Source organism: Bubalus kerabau, chromosome 2 (genome assembly GCF_029407905.1).
Source record: "Bubalus kerabau isolate K-KA32 ecotype Philippines breed swamp buffalo chromosome 2, PCC_UOA_SB_1v2, whole genome shotgun sequence".
NCBI lineage: Eukaryota > Metazoa > Chordata > Mammalia > Artiodactyla > Bovidae > Bubalus > Bubalus kerabau.
Window position 1 is genome coordinate 21,185,612 of NC_073625.1, and position 27,191 is coordinate 21,212,802.

At 44.1% G+C, this 27,191-nt stretch overlaps 1 protein-coding gene across 2 annotated transcripts in view; it reads left to right on the forward strand.

The window, feature by feature from the left end:
* Positions 1-27,191, forward strand: part of PRAG1 (PEAK1 related, kinase-activating pseudokinase 1) — a 48,310-nt gene that overhangs the window by 14,321 nt on the left and 6,798 nt on the right. For both annotated transcript variants that reach the window (XM_055567223.1, XM_055567222.1), the window contains exons 4-5: positions 13,309-13,466; positions 25,903-26,642. In XM_055567223.1, the coding sequence (XP_055423198.1) occupies positions 13,309-13,466; positions 25,903-26,642 (898 nt within the window). The remainder of the gene's footprint in view (positions 1-13,308; positions 13,467-25,902; positions 26,643-27,191) is intronic.

Below are 27,191 nucleotides of genomic sequence, written 5' to 3' on the forward strand. Positions count from 1 at the left end.
GGATGGCAACAATTGACCAGGAAATCCCACAATGTTCATGTAAAACATGCTTTTCTCAGTGGCGTTTTGAAAATCACAGTTTGTATCAGAAAGCATTATACACGCTTCAGGAATCTTCTCTATGTTTACCTTTTTGACAAAACTGAAATAAGTCTGCTGGAGATCGAGTTGGTTCGGTAAAGACTGAATACCGGGCATACTTCAGGGGAGAAACCACGGCCCCCCCACCCTCCGCCACATACACACACACAGTTTGGCAAACAAAGCACACACATCAACAGTACAGTTTTATATCCTGCTCCGTGCCAGGAAATGTATAGTTGGCCTCTTCCCATGAGTTTGTGGATAGAATCTGACGTGGGACATCTAGTGATACTGAAGCAGGGAGAACTAACATTGATTCCTATCTTAGTCTGTAGTTTTTGTTTTTTTTTTAATCACTAAGTGGAACAGTAGCATATATAAAATATTTACAGCATTCTCTCCATTTTTGAGAAGGCATCCATGGTGAAGGCTTAGGGATTAGAGATTCTTTTCATCAGATATCTACTAATTGCCTACTTTCCGTGCAAGGTGCTAAAAAAAACCAGTTACTGGAGTCCCACCCCTTAAGGCCCCTGAGGGTTGACTTGGTAGGAATTAAATCAGCAGATGTGCAAAAGGACGACCAAAAGTTCACTCCTGCTTTGATTGCTTTTGTTGAGACTGGTTATCACAGCATCTGGATTCTCACTGAATTTCTTGTTCTGCCCAGTAAAGCCAAGGTAAGCTCAGCTTGGTGTCCAGGAGTAGTGAAATACCAATCCTTCCTTTAAGGTCTTTTGACCTAATACAAATCACACTTAATACAGGCATGTAGATACCCATCTATTAAAAAAAAAAAAAAAAAAAAGATGTTCCTTGAAGGTAAAAGACATGCTTAGCCATCTATAATTTCAGAATATCCTGTTTAATGCCTGGCATATGTAGATGCTCAAGAAACTTTTATTCAGTTGACAGTAGTAGCCAGAGGCCATCCCCTATTCATTTCATTTTGGCCAGAAGCACCTAACTCTATGTTTTACACATGAAGAAATACTGAGAAAGGAGCAAGTAGCATCATTAAATACTTATATCAAAGTGTCTTTCTGATACCCAAGTTTCAGATTGCCCCCGTGCTCTGTTCTTGCCTCTCTTTTGGCAGTTAACACAGTGTTTTTAATTAAACTCCATTCATAAGTCATATCTTTCTAAGAGCTTGTAAACTCTTGAGACTACAGGAAACATTTTATATACTTTCTTTGACTTTTCCATAGTATGCCTTAAGACAGTAGGTATTCAATAAAAGATTATTGAATTAGAGGGGAATAAAGGCCAGAAGGAACTACAAATCTTGGCCTTATTTTCCACTGGACACCCCATTATAATTCTGTGGCTTGAGTTAAAGAAACTGAAGTTAATAATTATTAATGCTATTAATGCTTCAAGGTGGGCAAACACTATGAGAGCACAATGCACCCTTTCATGGATTAATTACTCTCCAACGATTGTACATTTGCTTTTTTTTTTTTTTTAAAGCCGAGCAGGTGTTTGGAGCCCAGCCCTCTCTTGCCACAAGAATGTTCTTTTCAGGCAGTAATCACCTAAGGACTTTTTTCCCCACCCATAAATTGCAAGGAATTCTAGGGTGTGGTTTCATTTTTCTGAGAATAGATTTTCCATGATTTCTGAAATGGGTTGGGAGATACAGGCATGGGCCGCATGATCAAGCCCCCTCTTCCATCACGTAATCAAAAGCACTTTGTTCCTAGAATAGGCAGCCTACGTTTGAGGTGTGGAACTCACCAATTGCTGAGACATTTTCTCTATTTGTGGTGCAGGAAATTTGCTGTTTGATTATCATCGATGTGCCCACAAGAAGACTTGCATTTCCCTTTACCAGGGTAGATAGACCAACTTCAAAGAATCATTAGCAACCATTTCTCCAACTAATAATTTTCCCTTTAAGAGCAGTGTCTTCAGCCTCTGTGCTAAAATCGCTCACTTGTTTCTTTCTACTGGCTTTTGGGCAAGATCCCTAAAAATGTGGACATTAAGGGTGTCTGTTCTGTCCCCATATAGCCCTCCGCTTCCATCAGCTTTTGTCTGGTTCTCTGGACATTTATTCTCTGTACTTTTCTAAGAGGCAGACTTATGTAAACAAGTGTCCTTCGCTGGGGGAAAAGGGGAACTTCTTTAAAGCAGATTAAAGACTGCTTAAAAAAAAAACCCTTCCCTTCTTACTCAGATATTTTACTCTCCAGTTAATTTTAGTGTCTATCTCTACCAGATGATCCCCGTGACTTCCTGGCAGTTTGGTTTTAGCCATTTCATGCCCATTTATACATGTGCTATAAAAAATTTTCCCAAAGTTTAAAACTTGTCTTTTAGGCAAATGATTGGCAGTGTTTCCACTGTATGTCCCTTCACAATGGCTCCTGATTCCAGGAGCTCCGTAGACAGTCAAAATGAGTGAAAATTCAGATACCCTGGATAAAGACAAGAATAGTTGAAATAAATTGACACATTAAGTAGTAATAAGACTTTGAAGATTAGGAAGAAAGGGAAGAAGAATCTTTGGAATTTTAAAATCAGTCATAGTGGGGAGGTCACTTAAAATAATCCTTATGAATGTGTGATCAAAAGGAGGGTTTTGTGACTGCATGTTCTTGCAACACCAGGGCAATTAGGTTGCATCCTCTACACCAGCTACAATCAGTTGGAGTAGCATTCTGGAGTTTCACATGGAAAACTGAGAGAGCTTGGCATACTCCCTCAATACTCTCTGCAGGTTATGGGAGGGGGGAGCAGTATACAGCCACAGGTGCCAGCTGTTTGCCAGTCCAGCTTAAGAATCCAAAATTTACCATCAGTAATTGCAAAATCATTGGGGATCAATAACTGTTTCCTATCAGATGGTAAAGAATCTGCCTACAATGCAGGAGACCCAGGTTTGATACCTGGGTTGGGAAGATCCCCTGGAGAAGGAAATGGCAACTTGCTCTAATATTCTTGCCTGGGAAATCCCATGGACAGAGGGGCCTGGCGGGCTACAATCCATGGGGTCACAAAGAGTCGGACATGACTGAGCAACTTAACACTTCACTGTACTAATTTGAAAGTCCCACACCTGGGAGAGGATCTGTGGTCTGTCTAGCCCATTGTAGCCCTAAGCGAAGTGTTTGCAGAAGAAGGTCTTCTGATTACAACTTCCATTTTGTGCCAAATGTTTTATTTCCTCTTAATGAGTGATTATGAATATTTTCTGACTTTTAATGAGTGACTATGAATATTTTGTGAATTATAATGAGTGATTATGAATATTCCATGAATTTTTGGAAGTTTGTATTTTAGTAAACAACAGTTACCATTAATTCTAGTATCCAATATATAGTGTATTTTTTCTCTTTAAAGACCTTGCATTTATGTTTTCATTCCTTAAATCATGTTAAACAAGACATGTTAGCCTCACCCTCTTTTAACTTTTAGCACTGACTTTCTGTGCCCCAGGTGGTTGGGGTAAGGGAGTCGAGGCAGGAGGTATATGTCAGAATCTTTTGGAGGAGTTTGAAATTGGAAATATTAAATATGTTTGTCTAGTCAAGGCTATGCTTTTTCCTGTGGTCATGTATGGATGTGAGAGTTGAACTGTGAAGAAGGCTGAGCGCTGAAGAATTGATGCTTTTGAACTGTGGTGTTGGAGAAGACTCTTGAGAGTCCCTTGGACTGCAAGGAGATCCAACCAGTCCATTCTGAAGGAGATCAGCCCTGGGATTTCTTTGGAAGGAGAGATGCTGAAGCTGAAACTCCAGTCCTTTGGCCACCTCATGTGAAGAGTTGACTCATTGGAAAAGACTCTGATGCTGGGAGGGATTGGGGGCAGGAGGAGAAGGGGACAACAGAGGATGAGATGGCTGGATGGCATCACTGACTCGATGGACGTGAGTCTGAGTGAACTCCGGGAGTTGGTAATGGACAGGGAGGCCTGGCGTACTGCGATTCATGGGGTCACAAAGAGTCGGACACGACTGAGCAACTGATCTGATCTGATCTGAATATTAAAAATATAATATTTATATTTATATAAATTAATATTAAATATTATGATATAAATTTATATTTTAGAAATTGAAAACTATTGTTTTCATAATTACTTACATATAATTTTTCCAAGTCTTTTTGACTGGTGGTAAGTGAGGTCATCTTTTTTCATGAAAATATTCAACATGAGGATAGAACACGTCTCCCTAGGAGAAAGTAGAAGAAAACCCAGACAGGAATATTTGCTGATCTGTTATATTTACTTGGTGACTTCCCTTTAGATCTTTCAAAATACCTCCTTGATATTTGTGTCTTCTCCAGAGCTTGACACAGGGAATTGTCTGCACAGTGAATAGTAAATCCTAAATCCAGCCCCTCAATCCTTTTTCTTTGCCTCCTTCAGTGTTGATCTGCCTTTCCTCCTGCTTGTGATAGTCATTTAATCATTAATTGTTGAGATCTAGGTGTAAGGGGAGCTAAAATGAATTACCCAGGAAAATAAAATATAAGAATACCCTGGGCCCTCTCCATCCCTGAATGATGCCTTCAAGTAAAACTCAGTGAAGATCAGTACAATATTGTTTGTAGTAGCTGGAAGTTGGAGCAAACCCAGGCTTACTTGAGAGAGGTGAAGATAGTGGCTAAGAAAAGCAAATAATGGGATGAAAGGTTAGAACAGCTGCTTTGGAGAATGGGAGGTCCCATGAAAGGATGGCCTGGGAGCCACAAGGGCTAGCTGTCAGGAAGTTTGAGTTCATTGTGGTACCAGTCGGCATGGTTGTGTGCTTTCCTAGAGAAGCACTGGGCTACCTCGTGCAGGAGTCAGATGGGAGATGTTTGTTTCATCTTTGGGTCTCTTTAAAATATGAAAGTGAAATCTCTAGCCTATCTATTAGAAAATATCTAGGTATTTTCTATCCAGGTAGCAAGATACTGGATTTGCTGGAGGCTGCTGAAGTCTTCTGTCTGTCTGTCTGTCCCCATCTATCCATCCATCCATCCTCCCATCTTTCTGTATAACTAGTACTTTCTTTGTACCTGGTGCTGTTTTTAGCACTTATTAAATATTAAGTCATCAACTCCTCCTAACCACCACCCCCTCCTCCCCCCAATGAGGTAAGTAGTAGTATTATCTCCATTTTGTGCATGGGATGCCCCAGGGCCCATGCTCTTAAGAGTGAAACTCATCTGGGAAGCTTTTCAAATGTTTTCATTGCTGTTGTTCCCAAAGGTTCCGGAGATTTCTTCCACACTGTGCTGACCTGTGGGCAGGGCAGCTGGTGGGAGGGCCCGTCTGTGGATTGTAGTTGTTCAGTCTTGACTTTCGGAGAAGGCAATGGCACCCCTCTCCAGTACTCTTGCCTGGAAAATCCCATGGATGGAGGAGCCTGGTGGGCTGCAGTTCATGTGGTCGCTAAGAGTCGGACACAACTGAGTGACTTCACTTTCACTTTTCACTTTCATGCATTGGAGAAGGAAATGGCAACCCACTCCAGTGTTCTTGCCTGGAGAATCCCAGGGACGGGGCAGCCTAGCAGGCTGCCGTCTATGGGGTTGCACAGAGTCGAACATGACTGAAGCGACTTAGCAGCAGCAGCAGCAGTCTTTACTTTCCATTGGTCATTCATGGCCTTCTTTTCACCTCTTCCCATCTGCCCCTGTGTGAACAGATGATCAAGCTCTTGAACATGTAGCGTTTCTTCCTTAACAGGCCAGGAGTTGGAGACTCATTGTTCTTAGGTGATGAGATTGGAGATGCAAGTGTAGTGGACCAGGTGATGGGGTCCAGCCGCTGAGTCCTTCTGCACCCTCTTACCTGCTTCCATAGCTGGTCTCCTGTCCTCAGCCTGGGCGTAAACCTTCCCACGCTAGGGAGTTGCTGCCTTCCTCTCTCCTGCATCAGAAATTCTTTGGGAAAGGACATAGCCATGCAGACTGGGGGCCACAAATAAGAGACTTTGATTTTCTGAGACAGGAAAGGTCATCTTTTAAAGCCATTTGTATCTCTCAGTGCCAAAGTATATCTGTGTATAGTTAGGACAAATGGCTGCAAATTTCCAATTGACCGATTGAAGCGTTTTTTTCCATTTTTATACCAGCTAACTAGTAACCTAAAGATGTGTATATAGGTGCAGGTGAGCAGTCATGCATGCGCATACCGCTGTCTTTAAAAATAAGCATGGCTTTATTCCTGTTTTTAAATGGTTTCCACTGAATGCAAAGTGCTTTCATTTTGGGGTTAAACCAAAGGCTTTTTTCAACTTGAGGTGCCCCAGCAGTCACCAGTGCATTAACTGCAAATGCAAATTAAAAAGCCTGCACAGTGGGGACCGTAAAGGTCATCTGACCCAAAATGAAACTGATTTCCTATCTTTATATGTGCTAATAAGTCAGCGGGGAAGCCTGCCGCCAGAGCAGACTGGATCCATTAGTTCCTTCATTTGGCACTTAGACACTTTGCAGAATAACTCCCATAGCATCTTCATCAAAGAGCACTAAGGATAAAAACAATAAAAACCTTTCCAGCTTAGCTATCTAACTTTCTCATCCCATCTCTTGGAAAAAAAAATATTTTTTAAACTATAATACTGTTAGATTGTATAAATTCAGGATATTTGGGAACTGTGGTATTTTATGGTAGATATGAAAAAGCCTCAGCTGTTGACTCCAGCTTTCTGGAGGGCTGTTGTTTACTCAGCGTTCCTGCCTTTTGCAAGTTTTGCTGGGCAAGTGTAGCTGGGCAAGTGTGATTCCTTTCTTAAAGGAAACATTTATCCTCCTAGATGCCTCCCAGTTATTGAAACAGAGGCAGATAAACTTAATCAAGAAGTATTTAATAATGACTCTGTGTTCCAGCATGTCCTGACTAGGACACAGCTCCTCAAAACAGTTTATAATTGTGGTGGTAACAAGCCTGTTTCACATGAAACAGAATCATCCAACCAGGATTATAACCAAATGCTCAGTGATGTGAATCAGACTCAGTTTGGTATGAGTTCCAGAGGGCACAGACCAGTCAGAGGAGACTGAGATGGCTTGGGAAGGGTTTGTAGGTAAGTGATGCTGCTGCTGCTAGGTCTTGGGTATGGAAAAGGTTTGAAAGGGAGAAAGAATGTTTCCCTCTCTGCCAAGATGGGGCAGGGACAGGAATGCAGGGTGCTTTGGGGACAATGAGAGACTCGCCCCACCAGAGCAGAGTATATATGAGCAGAAGTAGTGGATATTGATTAACCAAAATGGTGATAATTTTTTTTTTCCAAACAGAATGCTAGGCATGTGTTCTAATGTATACACGGTGCGGGGATGGGGTGAGGGGGATATTTGAAATCAAAGACAATCTGGAGGTGTGTTTCTGTAACCATGCGAGACCAGAGCTGATTCGGTATGGCGGCAGAGGTCAAGAATACTTGCACAAGCTCTGCATAGGGTTCTTGAAGGTTGACCAGCATTATGAGAGAAGGATTTTGGAGAGATTTTGAGTCAGAATGACCAAGGCTGCAGATGTTTTCTGACGACCATGGCTCGAGGCCTCTGCATACTTTTTTAGAGGAGATTGATCGATATTTTCTACCAGGTTGTTGAAGCAAGGATGGTGCCACCTCTCCTCGCTGTTGTATCCACAAAACCTGGCACAGAGCAGGCAGTCAGTATTTATTTACTGGAAAATCTGAGAATGGTATTCAAAAAGGACAGGATTGGGGAATGCACTGCTGGTCATACAGGCATAAGATAAATAAAAATGGGGTGCTTGTATTCACGAAGCTAACCCAGTGTTTCAGCTCCAGTCATTGAATGATTTTGACTTTAGGATCTGGCCAAATAGTAGAGAATGAAATAGGGTGAAATTGAGTGTATTTGAGAGGGTGTTTGAATGGCTTCTGATGATGCAGCCCAACAGGACAATTGGAGATTGAAAGCCGCAGGTCGCAGAGGCAGAGCCGTCCCTATTTTCCTGTGCTTTCACAGGAAGTGCATTTTATAGAAAAGTCAGAGAGGAACTGAGGGGAAACGGAGAGCTCTGAGCTGGTGAATTCACAGCAGGCTGACAGGGCACACTTGGCCGCCTTTGAAGCTGACCCTTCATCCTCAGGGCTGCTCCGCGGGACCCTGCCGTCACCAGCCCAGCCCATCCCTGGGCTCTGGGAGGTCATGCGGGTGATCACAGCACCGAGGGCTGGAGTCTGGGATGGTAAGAGGCTCTCATTCTTTGATTAAGGCATGACTTGATTTAGTTGCATCTAAGCCAGTTTGTTTTCCCTTCTTGGTAACTTAAACAAGGTATCGAGTTTTTCGAACATGTTCGTGCTTTCTGAGCTACCTGAAAGGGCTTCCCCAAAACATTAGACATAGCAGTGACTTGATTCATCTGAAGACTGGGTGGTATAACTGTGTACAGGGGTCTGGAGAACTAGTGTAAAACTGCAGCCTGGTGCTGTGCGACTTTTCTTACCTTCTGCTCCAGAGGCAAAAGTTTCTCAACCAAACCAATGTGAACTAACCCAGACTCAGAGCTGTGAGAATGAACGTTTGCCTCGGTCACACTTTCAGTTGTGCTGCGTATGAGGATTCTAGCCGCCGTGTCTGAGAGACAGTCTCTGTCCCCACTGGGGTCTGGTATCTGTTCAGAATTTGGGGCATTCTGAAAACTCGGGAGTATTTTTAGACTTGGTTTTTTTTTTTTCCTATGAATGAGGAAGTCTGGCAGATGGCTCTTCCGGCTGGATTATTAGTATTTTTTGCAGCTTTCTACCAATACGGTAGGGAGAAAACTCTGGCAAGGCTTCTTTCTCTAAGGACAATGAGGGGAAAAGCCATTCTGCAAACACTGGGCAGCTGCTGCAGGGCTCAGATCTCTAAGGACGCTGTGCCACTGGCTGCGTATCTCACACTGCTCTCCTGTGACCGTGTCTAATCACGGGGGGAGGTAGGGAAGGAAGTCTGAGCAAGAACAAGTCATTTATCACAGCGCAGAGCAATGACATCTGTGCAGACAGTGCTCTCACTGCAGCTGATAAGAGTGTTATTCGCCACCCGGAGAGGAAAGACTAGAGCATGTGGCTTTGGCCTCATGAAGCCACTTCCTTAAATCACATGACATCAGAGTTCATCGCAGAGACGGTGTGCACCAGTTTTATGAAAGACAAGTCAAACTATCATTAATGAAGGAAAAGAGCCTTTAAAGAGAATAAGTATAGTCTGGCTGAGTATTGCTGAGTGCCTTCGGATTCTCATCCAGCCTTGCATCTGATAGAACAGGCTATTAGGGCCCAGAAAAGTTACCTTTGGAATCTTAAGCCTTTTGCAAGGATTCTTGAGAAATCTATTGCACACACAGACTGGAGACACAAAAACGATGGATTGTCTGTCCCCGCTTTGATGGCCAGCTTCCCCCTTTGCATTTTCAAGTCTGGTGTGGTTGTGTTTCTTCGATAATTGAAGTGGCCGTTCTCTAAGACAACAGATCATACAGGTTTCCAAGGTGGATGATATTTGATGCAGTTCATATGAAAAATTTTAAAAAAGGGCTACCCCTTTCCTCCTTATTTACATCTAAGCATCCCAACTGCCTGTGGGGTTTTAGTTACTGGTCGGGAACCTGGACTTCTTGAGGGTTTTTTGGTAGAGAAACAGTAGTAAAATCCCCAGAAGCCTTGAAAATTGCACTTGTGGCTTGGATACTAAGATTTACCAAAGTCTACATTTGGAGGCTTCCCACTTCCCTACACACACACACACAGAATTTATCCTACAGCCACTAGAATAGTCTGATTTTGTCTGCGTTCACTTGGTGGGGCTTTAAAACTGTGACTTCTCATATTAAGTAGATGTAGAAAAATTAACCCTCACAGTCTCAGATGAGTTGTTAGGACTGAAAAATAACTTTCATCCATGAGGCTTTTCTGTGGTGAAATCAACCCTCAGAGAGCCTGTCTGTCCCACGAGGACTGATTGAAATCTCACGGGGTCATCTGTGTTCCTTGCCCTTCAGAGGCTCAGCAGCAGGTCAATAGAAGTGGCCATCCCTGGGCTTAGTCAGACCCTAGTGATTTCTTTCTTTCTAAGAATGTTCATTTCTAAGTTTTTCAAGCATGCAGTGAAGTTCAAAGAATGATTAAACTCACTTTCATGTGTCCAGGGGCTTCCCTTGTGGCTCAGCTGGTAAAGAATCCACGTCCAATGAGGGACACCTGAGTTCGATCCCTGGCTTGGGAAGATCCCCTGGAACAAGGGAAAGGCTTCCCACTCCAGTATTTTGGCCTGGAGTATTCCATGGACTGTATAGTCCATGGGGTTGCAGAGTCGGACACAACTGAGTAACTTTCACACACGCACGTGTCCAGGGTTTTTCAAATAGTTACCATTTTGTTCTCTGGGTTTTTTTTTTAAAGGAAATATTACAGATACAGTGGAATATCCCTCCCTATACAATTTCCATTTCAATTTCCCCTTGCTACCCAGAGTCATCACTGTCTTGAAGTTGAGTGTCATTTCCATTTTACCACGTAAATGTGGTAAAATGTGTAAAACATACATAGAATCATAATGTGTTTTAAAATTGTATATAAATGGTGTCACACTTGAGCCTTTTGCAAGCTACTTTTAATAGTCAGTGTTTTAAGAATTCTTTTCATACTAATACATTTAAATCAAGTTTATTTATTTTTTGAATGCTATATGGTGCTCTGATACAAGACTATACCACAGTGTATCCATTCCTTTACTGATGGCCATTGGACTGGCTATGATTTTGTTTCTGCTGTTAGTAACACTGTGAACAGTCTTCCCCATGTATGAGTTTTTCTAAATCTGCCCTATACAGTGCAGTAGCCACTAGCTAAAATATGGGAGCCTAAATTGCAATGTGCTATAAATATAAAATACAAACCAGATTTTGAAGACTTAGAATAAAAAAACTATAAAATATCTCATTAATTTTATATTTGTCACATAGTGAAATGACAATATTTTATGTATTTTGTGAAGTAAAATACATTGTTAAAATTAATTTTACCTTTAATTTGGATACTAATTTTTTTTTAAATTTTATATATATGTACATAACTTGCATTATGTTTCTATTGAACAAGACTGTTCTAGATCGGGAGTCATCATCAACCACCCACAGGTCAGCCATCTGTGTTGTAAATAAAGTTTTACTAGAAAACATGCCCATTTGTTTACGCATTGTCAGTGGCTCCTTCCCCGCTACAAAAGCAGAGCTGATACTTGCAACAGAGACTATATGATCCGTGAGGCTAAAATATTTACCATCGGGCCTTTAAGGAAAGGTCTGTCTATCCCTATTCTAGAGCGATGACTTTTAACCTTTTTAAAACTAAGTTTTTAAAATATATTTTAAGAATTATATTTAATAGTGTGATCCAATACACACACACAGACACACACACACACCTGAAACAAAAGTTTCACAAATACTTACTCTTTTCATTTTCTTTCTTTTTTTTCCTGGTCTGTTAAACTGCCTTGATTCACAAAATTGAGCTGGCCATTCATTCATTACCAGTCATTTAATATCTTTGTTCCCTTTGCATCTGGCAACTGAACACTTTTCTTTCTTTTAATGCTTCACTTTATGCTAAATAATCGTGTGTATGTTCTCACACGTACCGCATTTACTTTTTGTTTTGTTTTCTCTATTGATATACATTTCTTCTGGTGTTTTTCTGCATCAGCTCAGCAGCTGTGGTGCTGGAATTTCTCCCATGACAATTTTCTGAGCCTGTAGACCAGGAGACTGCAGGGCCACTCTGATGTGGTTGGATTGCCAGAGAGACCTAGCTTTTTTTTTCCGCTAGACTGAGGACTTGTCGTTATTCACAACTTCATGTCTTGGCCTCATCTGCAAAACCGTTGTTGTTGGATCTGATGAGGATGGATAAAAATATTTTATGAAACTTTCTCTGACGATATTTTGCCAGAGGGTAAAATAAAGACAATCGACTACCATAGCACTTTCTAAGATTTGATATCCCCAAGGCCCCTAGAGTGCCTTTGGGATGTGAAGAATATTATTACTTGTAACATTGCCATCGCTGTCATATTTAGTTGTAATAGATTTAAAACTTTTAAAAGTGCAGTCCTAGAGGTGGGAGGTGGGGAGAGACACATATTTCTGGAGAACATGTTTCATGGGAGCAAACTTCCTCTAAACTTTTCTGTTAATGAACAAGAGTTTCCACTGCCTGTAAGGACCATACAGGGCTGGGCGATGCTGAACACAAAGAACAATCAATACATTCTTGGCTGTAAGGTCATATGCATTAAATAAGGCAGTTCTGATACCAAATCAATACTGTTTTGTGTATTTCCTACAGCAGATATTGAGATATAGATCCACCATGGTGGGAGAGAGTGTCATCAGGAGATACCAGTCCAGACAAATCTAGGTTACCACCAACAGGGAAAGAGCTGGATTGATTGTGGTCTGTCCCACTGTGTGGGGAAAATGTCAGGTCAGAGTGAATATTCATGTAGTCCTTGGAAAGAGGGAAATCAATCAGCTAAACCTTCTACTTAATAAGGGAACCGTTTTCTCCAAGGTGAGGTTCTTTTCTTGAACTTGATATTCCTGTCCCCAATGCGTCAGTCATTCTATCTTAGAGACACAATCAAAGATTTCATAGAAAGCCTAAGGGCAGATGCATTCCATAGTTTTGGTATAAGGTTTAATATGGTTCTATCTAAGCATTGCACTACAAATCTAGTTAAAATTGAAATAATGTTTCCTTTAACTCCATAGAACAAGCTAGACCCTTTGAAGCTATATCAAGAGAGTACCAGGCACAGGAGAAATCTTTTGTTTTTGGTCCACAGTTCACTTGTCCTGTGATCTTGCAAAACCTCCCCAATCTCTGTATATCTCTGTACGTTGGCTTATATGATAATCTTCAATTTTTCTTTGTAGAGATGACACGTGGTATAGTAGCTGAAATACATGTTTTGGCAGAGAGGGCCAGAGTATGAAGGCAGTTCCTCCCAAATCATGGTTTGGGGGCTTTCCCAAATTTAATAGACTCACTTGTCTTTAATCACACTCAAGAAATCACCTGCCATTCATGTGTATAAGGTTTCAGAAGAGCCCTGTTCTGTCTTCCCCCAAATCATTTTTTCAGAACTTGCCGGCACTGGTCAGGCTTCAAGAGCATAGTAGGTTCATACTCCATTGGCTGGTTTTTTTGAACAGAGACAACATTAATTACTTTTATCGTTTGTTTCTACATTTTCCAGGCACCTTTTAAAAATGAACAAGAGCAGCTCTGACTTGGAGAAGGTGAGCCAGGGCTCTGCCGAGAGCCTCAGCCCGTCCTTCAGGGGCGTCCATGTCAGCTTCACCACGGGCTCCACGGACAGCCTGGCCTCCGACTCCAGGACCTGCAGCGATGGAGGTAACACACTTGACCCTGATGGAGAGACATAGGTTCTCCTGAGCCTGGAGGGCCAGGCCTGGGTGAATTGCCAAGATTTAGAAGCATTGAGCTAGACCTACTGTCTCAGTCCCACTTTCCCCACAAAATAGACTCTCTACCGAGGAGTTTTTTTATTTTTATTTTTTCTATAAGAGTTCTCTTTATTTTTATTTATTTATTTGTTTGGCTGCACTGCACAGCATATGCTATGCTGTGCTTAGTCACTCAGTCATGTCCAACTCTTTGCAACCCCATGGACTGTAGTCAACCAGGCTCCTCTGTCCATGGGGATTCTCCAGGCAAGAATACTGCAGTGGGTTGCCATGCCCTCCAGGGGATTTTCCCAACCCAGGGATCAAACCTATGTCTCCCACATTGCAGGTGGATTCTTTACTGTCTGAGCCACCAGGGAAGTCCAAAAATACTGGAGTGGGTAGCCTGATCCAGGAATTGAACTGGGGTCTCTTGCATTGCCGGTGGATTCTTTACCAGCTGAGCTACCAGGGAAGCCCACTGCATGGCATGTGGGATCTTAATTCCTCAACCAGAAATGGAACCCACACCCCTACATTGGAAGGTGGCGTCTTAACCACTGGACCACCAGAGAAATTCTTATTCCCTGTTGAATTTATGGCAAGGTGCTTCACCCCATACCTCCCTCTCCAATCACACATAGTACATCCACACGGCAATACGGTGGGAGGTCGGAAGCATGTCGAAAGACTCCGGACTCCTGGGTAATGAGTCATTATATATATAGGTCTGCGCTTGATTTCTATCCTCAGGATTGGTTCACAATGGCAATCCCAAGTTCCCTCTCCCTCCACCCTCTGTCTCTCCTTTTCTTTCACAGACATGCATACACACATATGCACACACTTACTTGGATACACAGCAGGTGTTTGTTGAATTAAAGCATGGAGGCTTCATTAGACCACCACCAATCCCAGAGCTTCTGGATAAAGCTCTAAGGCTTCATATGTGGGTATGTCCTGATTGGGCTTCCCAGGTGGCACTAGTGGTAAAGAACCCACCTGCCAGTGCAAGAGAAGCAAGAGATGTGGGTTCAATCCCTAGGTTGGGAAGATCCCTTGGAGGAGGGCACAGCAACCCACTCCAGTGTTCTTGCCTGGAGAATCTCATGGACAGAGGAGCCTGGCGGGCTGCAGTCCATAGGGTCGCAAAGAGTTAGAAGCAATTTATCACACATATACACATGTCCTGATTGAGTATACAGTTGCCTCCCCACCCCCCTACCCCCCTCCCCGCCCCCATATCTGCAGGCTCTGAATTCACAGATTCGAACAGGTTCCCAAGGTTAAATCTTTGGTGAAATCAATGGATGCCGAACCTGCAGATACAGCAGGCTGACGGTACTCTGCTGCTGTTTTGTATAAGACACTTGAACATCTATGGTATCCCAGGGGATTCCTGGAACCAGTTCCCCCAGGGAAAACGAGGGATGACTGTGTTCCTAAAACTTTCCTGTAGTTTTGATGGGTAGTATTAGAACCTTCAGCCTTTAACATTTGTGTGAGTGTGTGTGTGTGTTGACTCCTGTATTTCTCATCGACTTGCCCTAGCACGATAGGTTTGAACGTGTGCTATCATGACCCTCTCAGTCCTAAGGAAATATTTCTTCTCCGTAGGCATTTTTAGAGTAGAAAGTTCCAGTGTGAATTTATTGTCACCAACATTTTTCTATCTAAAAGATTAGTGCCACTCAGACAGAAGCATAGAAGTCAGTCTGTGGTGTGTTCTGATGGGAAACTTCCGATAGCTCTGACTTAAAAACAGGAAATATCTTAGCCTTGATTTGGGTAGGAAGTGGCAAAAGAACATTTTCTTTCTCTGCAGGTTATCCTGGGCGTCTGTCTTTTTCCTTTCCCCCTTCAATTGTGCAGAAATTTCTACAAAGCACATTATTTTGTGAAGGGCTGGGCTGGGCACGTGATCCATTAGACCCTGTGCTGGTCCTCAGGGACCTGCTCTTTTGGGATTGTAAGCGATTCTGTGGGAGGGTCTTCCATCTGCCACCCACCAGCTCGTGTTGGTGAGAACTGGACTAAACTGCTCCAGCACTTTTGTTCTCAGAACCAGCAAATCACGACGTTTGCTCTCGGGCTCTTACCGTCTACCCAGGAAGGTAAGATTAAAATTCCTGACCCGTGGGTGGATGGAGTAAGCAAGCAAATTGGGCTGCTCAGAGCAAGAGTGCTTATGAAAGCGTCCAGAGAGAGAGGAATCAGTGAGGGCTGGTGGAGGGTTCAGAGAAGGCTTCCTGAGGAGATGGGACTTCAGCTCTTGTGTCAAGAATGGTTAAACTTGAGGAGGTAATGGGAGGAAGAGGGGGTTAAGGAAGTGCAGGTTAAGGAATCAATTCAGGAGGAAAAAAAGGCACAAGGTTGGCGATGCACAGGGCAAGAGGGTGAGACCAGCCTGACACACTTCAGTGGAAGCGAAAGAGGGGCACTCGTCTACGAGGTGGTGGGAGGCCGGGGGCTGGCTGGTGCAAAGCTCTCCAAACCAGTCTGTGGAGTTTGGAAATAGGGAGCCACTTGAGGGTTTATGAGTATGTTGGTGACACCTAACTCAGACTTTCAGAATTAAAATGAACACTTGTCCATCTGACACTGAGATGACATTGTAAACCAGCTATGCTTTGATTTTTTAAAAAGGATACATTTTCCTGGTTATCCTTTTACTGTGAGCTAGTCAATGGAAATGTCCCTCAAAATCTAGATTCCTGGAATAACAAAAATGTATATATTGCATTGGCCAAAAAGTTCGTTCAAGTTTTTCTGTAACACGTTATGGAAAAACCTAAATAAACTTTTTGGCCAACCCAATAGCTTCTTAACCAGACTGTGGCTCATCAGAGCAAACCAGTTTCTATCTGCTGCTCCTACGTATGGCTCTGTACCCAGAACCCTGCTTTGAAACTGGCAAGAGACCACAGGAATTCTCTCTCTCTTTTCTCCTTTTTAATGTCTTTTAAACATTAATCTGGAGACTATCCAGAACCGCCAGTCATGAAATGTAAGAAACCCTTCATTTAGCCACTCATCATTAGCCAAGGCAGCTGGCTTCAATCTGTTGTTGAACGGTGAGCTTTTCGTCCCATGGATCCTTACTCATTTTTACCTTGGAGCAGAAATACTTACCCATCGTGCCTTTTGTTACTATTTGGCATCTAGTGTTGAAGCTGAAACAGGGAACCAAGACAGGAGAGGTAGAATTAATTCAAGAATGTAGCATCGACCTCTTTAATATTATATATAAAATCAAAAGAGACCATTCGATTATTGATTTTTGTCAGTAAGAATTCACTCATGAAAATGACGCATTTTGTGGATTCTGAGTCTTTGGTATGAGCAAGCCTGAGTGAGTTGAGGACAAAGTCATTCCAGGGCATGTAGCATAGTAGCAGTTTTTAGAAACCTCCTGGAAACTCACCTGGGTTCTGGTGAAAGTTAGTTTTCTTCAATCCAGGTTTTGTGCCCCACCCCCTGCAAAAGTTTTTAATTTTATAAGAAAAATAAACATAATTGCAAGCGGTAACTTTGTTGCATTTTTAAAAAGTGAGTTTGTCTAAACTTGACAAAATATTTTTGTATCAATGTTAATTCAGCTCTTTGTGCTTATGTCGCATTTCTTACTCCTCTGAGCACATCTGTTATCCCATTTGTCCATGTGGGCAGTTCCAGTGAACAGTGGGTCAACGTGGTGAAAGGAAAAATCCATCTAAGCAGTTGTCAGGTTTATGCTTGGTTAGGGAGGGACAAACTGCATGTGTAAGGACAGATCTATGAACGCTGCCAAGGGGAAGGTCATCTGGAGTGAATGGATGCATGGGGGTGGGAGGAATGGTCATCAGGAAACTCATGTGCTTTTAAATGGTTACTTTTAAATATTGCAAACCTCTTAATTGCATTAAGATCATTTTCCCTTTTGATGTAGGAGAACATTTCAATTAAGAGTTCCACAGTTAAACAAACATCATGGATGCCAGGCTCCCATCTCCCATTGAACTGAAAATGTGGTCACAAGGGATAGATGAGAGGTCTAAGTAACCAGAGAGTAGTGACTATAAACTCCCATGAAGAAATATACCCAGGCAGTGTTTCTGTTATGATTTTTGTCGCTGGCAAACCAGAGGCACAGAAAGTTCATTAACTATCTTGACAGTAGTGGGCTTGTATTTCTCAATAATAATGCCAAGAGGATTTAAAAAATACAGACATTAACGCAGTCACAATGTGCTTAGTTGCTCAGTTGTGTCGGACTCTGTGACCCCATGGACTGTAGACTGCCCAGCTCCTCTGTCCATGGGATTTCCCAGGCAAGAATACTGGAGGGAGTTGCCATTTCTTTCCCCAGGAGATCTTCCTGACCCAGGGATCTAACCTGGGTCTCCTGCGTCTCATGCATTGGCAGGCAGATTCTTTACCACTGAGCCACCTGGGAAATCCCACACAAACTATGGATTGAGTACAATTTTAGATGTTGAAGACACAGCAGGGACAGAAGTGCCACGTCCCTTCTTCCATAGAGCTCACGTTGTAGTGAGGAGACATGGACAGAGAGGAGGATAAGAACTCAGGTAGCCAGTATGTCAGACGGCAGTAAGTGCTACAGGGAAAAGTCAGCCAGGAAGGGGGTGGGACACACCTGTCAAGAGGAGACAGTAAGCCCACCAAGAGCAGACATCAGCCTGGCCCTCACTGAGCCCTTGCTCACCCACTCAGGCTATTACCTGAGCCTCTGTAAGAAGAAACAGTATTTTCAAAAAGGTAGTCCTGGGAGTTCCCTGGTGGTGTAGTAGTTAGGATTCTGGGCTTTGCTGTGGCCTGGGTTTAATCCCTGTTTCAGGGAACTGAGATCCTGCAAGCTACATGAAGCAAGCAAAAAAAAAAAAAAAAAAAAATGGTGGTCCTGAAAAAGATATCTAAAACTTCTGAGCCAAAAATAGTGTGTTTTCTGTTAATTAAGCAGGCTTGTTAGAATGCTTGATCCTAAATGGATGGGTTCAGTCTATATTCCATCCGTGTTTTGCTCTAACAGTGTATCTCTCCTTCCAGCCCTCCATGGAGATAGACTGAATCATGGGTTCTGTTCTGAAAGATCTATTACTAAAGGTTGGAGAACTTATCCTAAAGAAAAGATAACTCATTTTTAAGTGTAAGTGTGGCCTGAGCCCTCACAATATCACCACACTTAAAGCTTCATCTTAGGTTGAGCTATTCCCTTTAAACTAAATTTAAAAACATGTTATTATTTCAGTAAAGTCCATACATGTCTATGATACAAATCTAAACAGTGGAGAAAGATATAAAATGAAAAGCCAGTCTTCAGACACTCCCATCCCAGCTCCCACCCCCACTTGGAACATTTTTTCTATATCATCCCACAAATTTGTATCCATATTCCAAATATCATAAGCTTCAGTTCTACACACTTTTGTACTTACTGTACCTTGAACTCCTTCAAATCAGAACCTCTAGGTCAACCTCATTTTCTTTTCATGGTGCATATTTTTTCATTGTCTGAATGAGTTAAACCCTCCTCCTGTCGATGCATATGTAGGTTCCTTTCATTACAAGTCTACAGTAGCATTCTGGGACATACACTGAGATAATTTGGTGAGCCTATCTGTAAGATAACGTCTTAGAAGTGGAATTGATATGTCAAAACATATATGCATTTTAAAATAGATGTTACCAAATTAACCTCTAAAAATGTCAATTTATGCTTCCATCAGCAGCATGCAAAAGTACCGTGAACATTTAATTTTACTGTTAATTTGGAAGCAAACCCTTAATGATTGTGTTATAATGGGAAGAATCCTGATTCTGGAAGCACACACGGGCTGTAGACATGAAATAGTTTGCATGAGCCTGTTTTCCAGACAGACGGTGCTTCCCCATTTTGTGTGTCAGTGGCCTACTGACAGTTGATAACTACTGATCACAGTGATCACGGTTGATCACTGTTTCTTGGGATGCTTAAGCAGTCCGGAGAGACATCTCACAAATGCCACATTTTCCATACAACTGTAAAATGCTAATAATGTGTTTCCATTTTCAGACCACGTTTGCCTTCTTGAAAAAGTAAGCATTCCTCTTGAAGGAATGCCATATGCCTTCCTTTAACAACAACAACAACAACAAAAATAGAGCTTAGTCTGTTTTGATTGTGGAACCAAACAAGAGCTTGTACAGTTTTCCTTTGGAGGAAAAAATTACTCTCTGTGAGTCTAAAACATACCCTCCACCCCGACCCTTAACATCTTCTGGGGGTGGGGGGAAGGGGTTTTGGCCAAAATCTGCAAGACTAGCACTTCCTGTGTGATGCTGGCCTCCACCGATGGCTTCAGTTTTCTCACCTTGAACATGTAGGGATTGAAGCAGGCCATGGTGCGGACGAGGTTTCTCCATCTACTTTGTTCCCTCTGCCTTGCCTGTAGTAGGTACTCAGGAAATACTGAGTGAATGAATGGATTAATCTATACAGTCATTTCCAGCCAGCCAGTCATTTCCTCTTACCCTCATTTTAAAAAAGGATCCACAAAACCCTCAGTGTTTCGAACAAAAGAAAATTCCATTTACTTTCCTTTACAAGGTGGAGAACAGTCAGATGCCAAAGCTAAAGTTTGGAGCTGGGCTGGGGGGCTCTTAGCTGGGACCCTGCCCTTCGTCCCCACATTTGCTGTGGCCTCTCTGCTGTCAAGGTCTGTGTCATTCAGCCCTTTACATCCGCCGTCAGAGGGCAGAGCCAGGCGCCGAGGGAGCCACATGGGCTTATTTATACGTTTCAAAATTGGACTGACCACTTCCTCCTGAAGCCCAGCTCTCATTTTGGCTGTAGAGAACAATGAAAGTACCTATTAAAACCCAGCCAGAAGAGAGGACTCTATAATAAGAAAACCTCACAGTGCTGGGGTTGAACTTTTGGCTTGCGTTTCTGCATAGGAGTTAAGCTCTTTTTCCGGACCGTTGAAATCCTGGTTGCTCTTCTCTGCTTTCTCAGTAGTATGGCACCAAACGAGTTCACCTTCCCGTCGGTTGTTCTAAGATCCCACCCCGCGTACCGTGTGATAGTTAGTTTCGTCCGAGGAAACACTTTTCTCTGAAGCACAGGCACTAAAGAGATGCGGATCTGTTCTGCTGTATGTCTAGCTACCGGCTTCATATGCAGAATTGAAAATTGAAAGGAAAAACTTAGGAAATGGGGATTATAGCTCTCTGGCCCTATTAGTACACAAAGTCATATTTTTAAAAAACTACCAATGATGTAACTGTGATGTAGGCAGGCTTCCCAGGAAAGTATTTTCCATTCTTACCCTTTTTATACCCTTAATTGTAAGCCAGAATTTGGAAACAGAATGACCTAACACCGGCCTAGAACCCCAGGATATATTTGACTCTGTCTCGTGCACTCTTGGATCCAAGTCCTGAGAATATGGGCTGTTGGCCAAAGTGTTTCATGATTTTTTTAGGCACATTTTTCTAAACCAGTGGCTTGCCTGGGAGTTTGGAGACTATTTAGGCATGTTTGCCCTCTTCTTTCTGGCTCTTCCAAATGCAGAGAGTGGCAGCTGCTACACGTCTAGCCTCTGCAAGGTCACAGCCATGTTTCTGAGGAGGTGCCCCACGCAAGAGTCAAGAGCATGACAGAGCCAGAGTGGGCTTTCGGGGGCTCCCTCTGATTCCATAGAAGACGGCTACTGTCTACCTTGAGGTGGAGAAATCACAGTTTCATTGAGAAGGGTCACACATGGACATCTCTTTCTGAGAAGCCCTAAGAATATTAACAGCTGAGATGTTATTTATTCAGTCCCGTGGTACCTGGGAGCCATCAGAGAGAATTACTGTCTTCTCATCAGTCATGGATCCATGTCTGAAGCGTGGATTAAGAATGCCTTAGGACAGAAGGTGGGGTACCTGTTACCAAACTACCAAATGTGTATGTAAACAGCTTCCCAGGTGGAGGTGGTGATAAAGAACCCACCTGACAGTGTAGGAGATGTAAGAGACACAGTTTTGATCCCTGGGTCGGGAAGATCCCCAGGAGGAGGGCATGGCAACCCACTCCAATATTCTTTCCTGGAGAATCTCGTGGATGGAGGAGCCTGGCAGGCTACAGACCATAGAGTCACAAAGAGTCGGACATGCCTGAAGCGAGTTAGCATGCACACACACACACACACACACACACACACATGTAATGCCCAGTTAAACAGGGAAAGGGCACATTTCCAGTGAGCCTCACTTCACTGGATGAGGTCTGTGTCATGTAGTCCTGTCCATCCACCAGGCAAGCGCCTGGCTGGGAGCCTTCCTGCGCGGTGCCATCATCTGACTGCTCGGTGCTTTAGGCGGTGCTTGTTGGGTGACAAACACTTAACGTCTAAGAAATAAAGAAAAAGGAACCAGCCTACACACTAATCCTTGAAGCCACGCCTCCTCCTAATATCCAGTACTCCTGGCTGGACTTAGTTCAGAGGTTGCAGGATATAGATCTCATCAAAGCCACTGACTCACAGTTCCCACAAGAAAGCAAGGGAACACCTACAGAGCAAAGGAGAAAAAAATCACTTCCTTCCAACTGTTATTTTTTGTGCTAAAGCACAACCTCTTGGTTTTCTTTGGTAATCCAGGGTAAGAAGTGTCGCTGATTTTATATATATATATACACACACACACACATATATATATATATATATATATATATATTTTTTTTTTTTTAAGATTCCTGCTATTCTTAAAGACTGAAAAGTTTTCCAGCCACAGCATATGAGAGCTAGAGCTAGAGGAACAGAGGAAGCCAGATAACCATCAGTATAGAGGTATTTTCTTTCAGGGGCAGCTTTGAGTCAGAATACACATGAGGAGCTGTTGAAAATGGAAAGAGTGGCTGAAATTGTAGACTATTAGTTTTGGAAGGGGCCTTTGTGGGGATGCAGTCTGGTCAGTTTTAAATGAGGAAACTCAGCTGAGTAAGATTGACAGCTGACATCTCTCTGTGCACCCTCAGGTCAGGGTAGAGGCAGAAAGGGATGTGGTGAGAGCCGTACAAGGAAGGCAAGAAAAGCACACCAAATAAGGGGGTGGGTATAAGCATGAGGCTAGAGGGGACTAGTCCACAAGCTGATTGGTCACCGACCTCCCCGGCCAGTTGAACTGGGGAGCAGGAGTCATAGGCAGGGTGTCCCTGTTACTGGTTGTTGTTGTCCAGTCGCTCAGTCGTGTCCGACTCTTTGTGACCCCATGGACTGACTGCAGCATGCCAGGCTTCCCTGTCCTTCACCATCTCCCAGAGTTTGCTCAAACTCATGTCCACTGAGTCAGTGATGCCATCCAACTATCTCATCCTCTGTCATCCCTTTCTTCTCCTGTCCTCAATCTTTCCCAGCACTGGGGTCTTTTCCAGTGAGTTGGCTCTTCTTCGCATCAGGTGGCCAAAGTATTAGAGTTTCAGCCTCAGCATTCATCCTTCCAGTGAACATCAGGGCTGATTGACCGGAATTCTGATCACACTCCACTCCTCCCCCACCCTTATCTTCTGAGTGTTGATAATACATCTCTTTGCCTGAACCTGGTTCCCAGCTCCTGGGTGCAGCGAGCTGTGTGTACTACCTCTGTCCTTCTGGGGGCTTCGCACTGGGCTTGCTCTGCTGTCGCTCACTGATGCTGGTCAGTGAGGCTGGGGCACGGATATCAACGCATGACGACGTGGTCGTCCACCTTGCTCTCTCTTGCCTATGGAGAAGCATGTTAAGTAAGGAAACCACCCCCCACCCCACGCCCTGCCCCATGTGGATATGAGAGGCTTGGTGCCGGCCACTTCTGTCCAACTTCGGCTGGAGAAAGCAGAGAGAGACTCAGGCATGAACAGCTATCACATATGCGCAAGCAGCCCTACAAAGGCCTTGAGTGAAGTACACAGAACTGACACAGGTCTCCACGTGTCTCAGGCCTCTGGGTTTGTTGTGCATCTTTCATGCTAGTCGTCCTGCTGAGAGGAGAGGGGCTCAGAGAGGTACTGCGTGCCCTGCCCTTAGGAGGGGACATGCACAACTTTTCTGGCACCAGGGACTGGTTTCCTGCAGGACAGTTTTTCCACAGACTGTGGGTGGCAGGGGGTGAGATGGTTTGGGGATGATTCAAGCAAATTACAGTTATTGTGCACTTTATTATTATTACATCAGCTTCACCTCAGGTCATCAGCCATTAGATCCTGGAGGTTGGGGGCCCCCTGAAAATGATGGGTGCACATCATAACTGTCCATTTCCTTAAATCTGAGACCCCTGTTTCTTTCACATTTTAACCTTCAGGAGAATAGCATGCATTTTACCACATATGGATAAAGTTAATGGGTTTCTTTTAATCCCCCTAAAAGCTTTTATTAAAATAGTGGGTACATCTTTGAATCAGTTCTTAGAGTGAAATAAATGAGTATTATTTCAGTTGGCACTTCCTTGTCTCCAATGTCAGTACCTTTTCTTAAATGTTTTTTTACTTGAACTCTTGTTTCATTGTGAGCTCTCCATTTCATGCAGTGATACAAAGATGAAGTCCAGTCTTCGCTCTGTCTAGCCTGGCCATCCATCTCACCTTCTGTGATGTTTCTGGATGTACCTGTGCTCTGTGGAGACCTGGGGCAGTGACGGAACTTTCCCAGAATCATATCAGTATCCATGTGCACCACTCTGGGAACTCAGGGGCCTAGGAACCACTCACTTTTCTGCTGCTTCTTTTATAAAATCACCTTCCTTTGCCCTCTGGGCTTCCCTGGTGGCTCAGAGGTTAAAAAAAAAAAAATCTGCCCACAATGGGGGAGACTCGTGTTCAATCCCTGGGTTGGGAAGATCCCCAGAGAAGAAAATGGCAACCCACTCCAGCATTCTTGCGTGGAAAATTCCATGGACAGAGGAGCCTGGTGGGCTACAGTCCATGGGGTCGTAAGAGATGCACATAGCTTAATGACTACACCACCACCACCATTGTTTGCCTTCTAAAATGTCTGTGGGCCTGCCCTGTCCCCCAGGCCATCAGTTTGTCAAAACTCATAGAATTACACACTAAAAAGGAGGCATTATATTGCAGCTAAACACTACCCTCTATAAACTGACTTTTTGAAAAAATCCAGCCAAGCCACACATGTTCACGTTTGTTGTTTCTGTTGCAACATTGTTTGCCACATATTAGAAGCAACCTAAGTAGCCATCCAGCAGGAGCTGGTTAAATAAATTATGATACTTGCATAAAATGATATAGTTTGATCAGATCAATCGCTCAGTTGTGTCTGACTCTTTGCGACCCCATGAATCGCAGCACACCAGGCCTCCCTGTCCATCACCAACTCCCGGAGTTCACTGAGACTCATGTCCATCAAGTCAGTGATGCCATCCAGCCATTTCATCCTCTGTTGTCCCCTTCTCCTCCTGCCCCCAATCTCTCCCAGCATCAGAGTCTTTTCCAATGAGTCAACTCTTCACATGAGGTGGCCAAAGTACTGGAGTTTCAGCTTTAGCATCATTCCTTCCAAAGAAATCCCAGGGCTGATCTCTTTCAGAATGGACTGGTTGGATCCCCTTGCAGTCCAAGGGACTCTCAAGAGTCTTCTCCAACACCACAGTTCAAAAGCATCAATTCTTCAGCGCTCAGCCTTCTTCACAGTCCAAGTCTCACATCCATACATGACCACAGGAAAAGCCATAGCCTTGACTAGACGGACCTTTGTTGGCAAAGTAATGTCTCTGCTTTTGCATATGCTATCTAGGTTGGTCATAACTTTCCTTCCAAGGAGTAAGCGTCTTTTAATTTCATGGCTGCAGTCATCATCTGTAGTGATTTTGGAGCCCAGAAAAATAAAGTCTGACACTGTTTCCACTGTTTCCCCATCTATTTCCCATGAAGTGATGGGACCGGATGCCATGATCTTCATTTTCTGAATGTTGAGCTTTAAGCTATGGGGCACCTGTTAAAAAGAATGAAATACACCTGAACATCATCTGATGTGGACTATCTCCAATCCATAGTGGCAAATGAAGAAAAGGAATATTGGGATCAGTGGGCACCGTTTGCTCTCCTTTGTGTAAACGTGTGTATGTTGCGTGTGTGTGTGTTTTGGTTGTTTGGCGGATCTGCAGAAGGATGCGTGAGAAATTGCCAGCAGTGGTGTCCTTTTGATTAGAGGGACTGGATGCTGAGGGACCGGATAGGAGGAAGACTCATTGGCATTGTATACCTTTTTTGCACTTTAATTTGTTCATATGCATATGTTGTCTCTTCAAGAAATAGATAAAAACAATATAAAATAAATTACTTTGATGGGAAAAAAAAGCCAACAGGACCCTGGAACTGAGCAGCATGGATTTCTAGCCTGAGAATTTCTGTTTCTCTCTCTCAGGTCCGTCATCTGAGCCAGCTCACTCGCCCACCAACAGCAGGAAGAAGCTCTTTGCCCCCGTCCCCTTCCCTTCAGGCTCCACCGAGGATGTGTCTCCCGGTGACCCCCTGCAGCCCCCGCCTCTTCCCCAGAAGAAGCTCGTGAGTCGGGCGGCCTCTTCCCCCGATGGCTTCTTCTGGACCCAGGGCTCTCCCAAGCCCAGAACAGCAAGTCCCAAGCTGAACCTCAGCCACTCGGAGACTAACGTCTGTGCTCATGAGGACTCCCACTTCAGCTACGCCTCAGGCCCTGGCGGCCGCCACCAGCACGTCTTCTCTGCTTCCGAGCCACTGGAGAAAACTTCCAAAGGCAGTGGCCACCGCAGCCCTGCGCTGGGGCTGGGGGGCAGCAAAGGCCTGCAGGGCAAAGGGGTCTCCTCCGCCTCATCCTCCCAGCTGAGCGTGTCCAGCCAGGCCTCAGCGGGCAGCACTCAGCTGCAGCTCCACAGCCTCCTGAACAGCATCAGCAGCAAAGAGGGCACCTACGCCAAGCTGGGGGGGCTCTACGCCCAGTCCCTGGTCCGCCTTGTGGCCAGATGCGAGGACCTCTTCATGGGTGGCCAGAAGAAGGAGCTGCACTTCAGCGAGAATAACTGGTCCCTGTTCAAGCTGACCTGTAACAAGCCCTGCTGTGACTCGGGGGATGCCATTTACTATTGTGCCACCTGCTCCGAGGACCCCGGCAGCACCTACGCTGTGAAGGTAGGTCTCACCCCCCGCCTCCCACTCCCCCGCCATGCAGCTGGCGGTCCTGACTGGCAGCCCTGTGGCTTGAGAAGTCTTGTCCCCTCGGCCACCTCCCAGAGGAGGGTCATTTCCTGGAAATGCTCAGTGAGTTCACTCTTCCTGGCCCAGGACAGTGTGAGTTGTATGCACGTGTTCAGTGGAGGAAAGAGTGAGCTGAATGTGGTCAGCCTGGTCATCACAGGCAGCCCAGAGCCCGGGATCTGTACCCATCCAATGAAGGGATGTAAATTTGAACTCCTTGAAAGTCAAGGGGGTGGAGGTGCTTTTAGGAAGTTCTTTGCTTCTGCTGACCCAGTGGACCTGAGAAAATGATCTTTGAATCACCGCTCTGCTTCCACCCTGAACATTTTCTTGTGTTCAAGTGCATCAGTTACTGTCCCCTGCCTCCTGGGGCTGGACCTGGGGGCTCCTTCACTGTCAAGAGACAGCTGACCTCTCCATTTTGAGGAGGAACAAGCCTGGTGGGACAGGCTTTTAATCCTTCTTGCCCATGGGGTAGAAAGT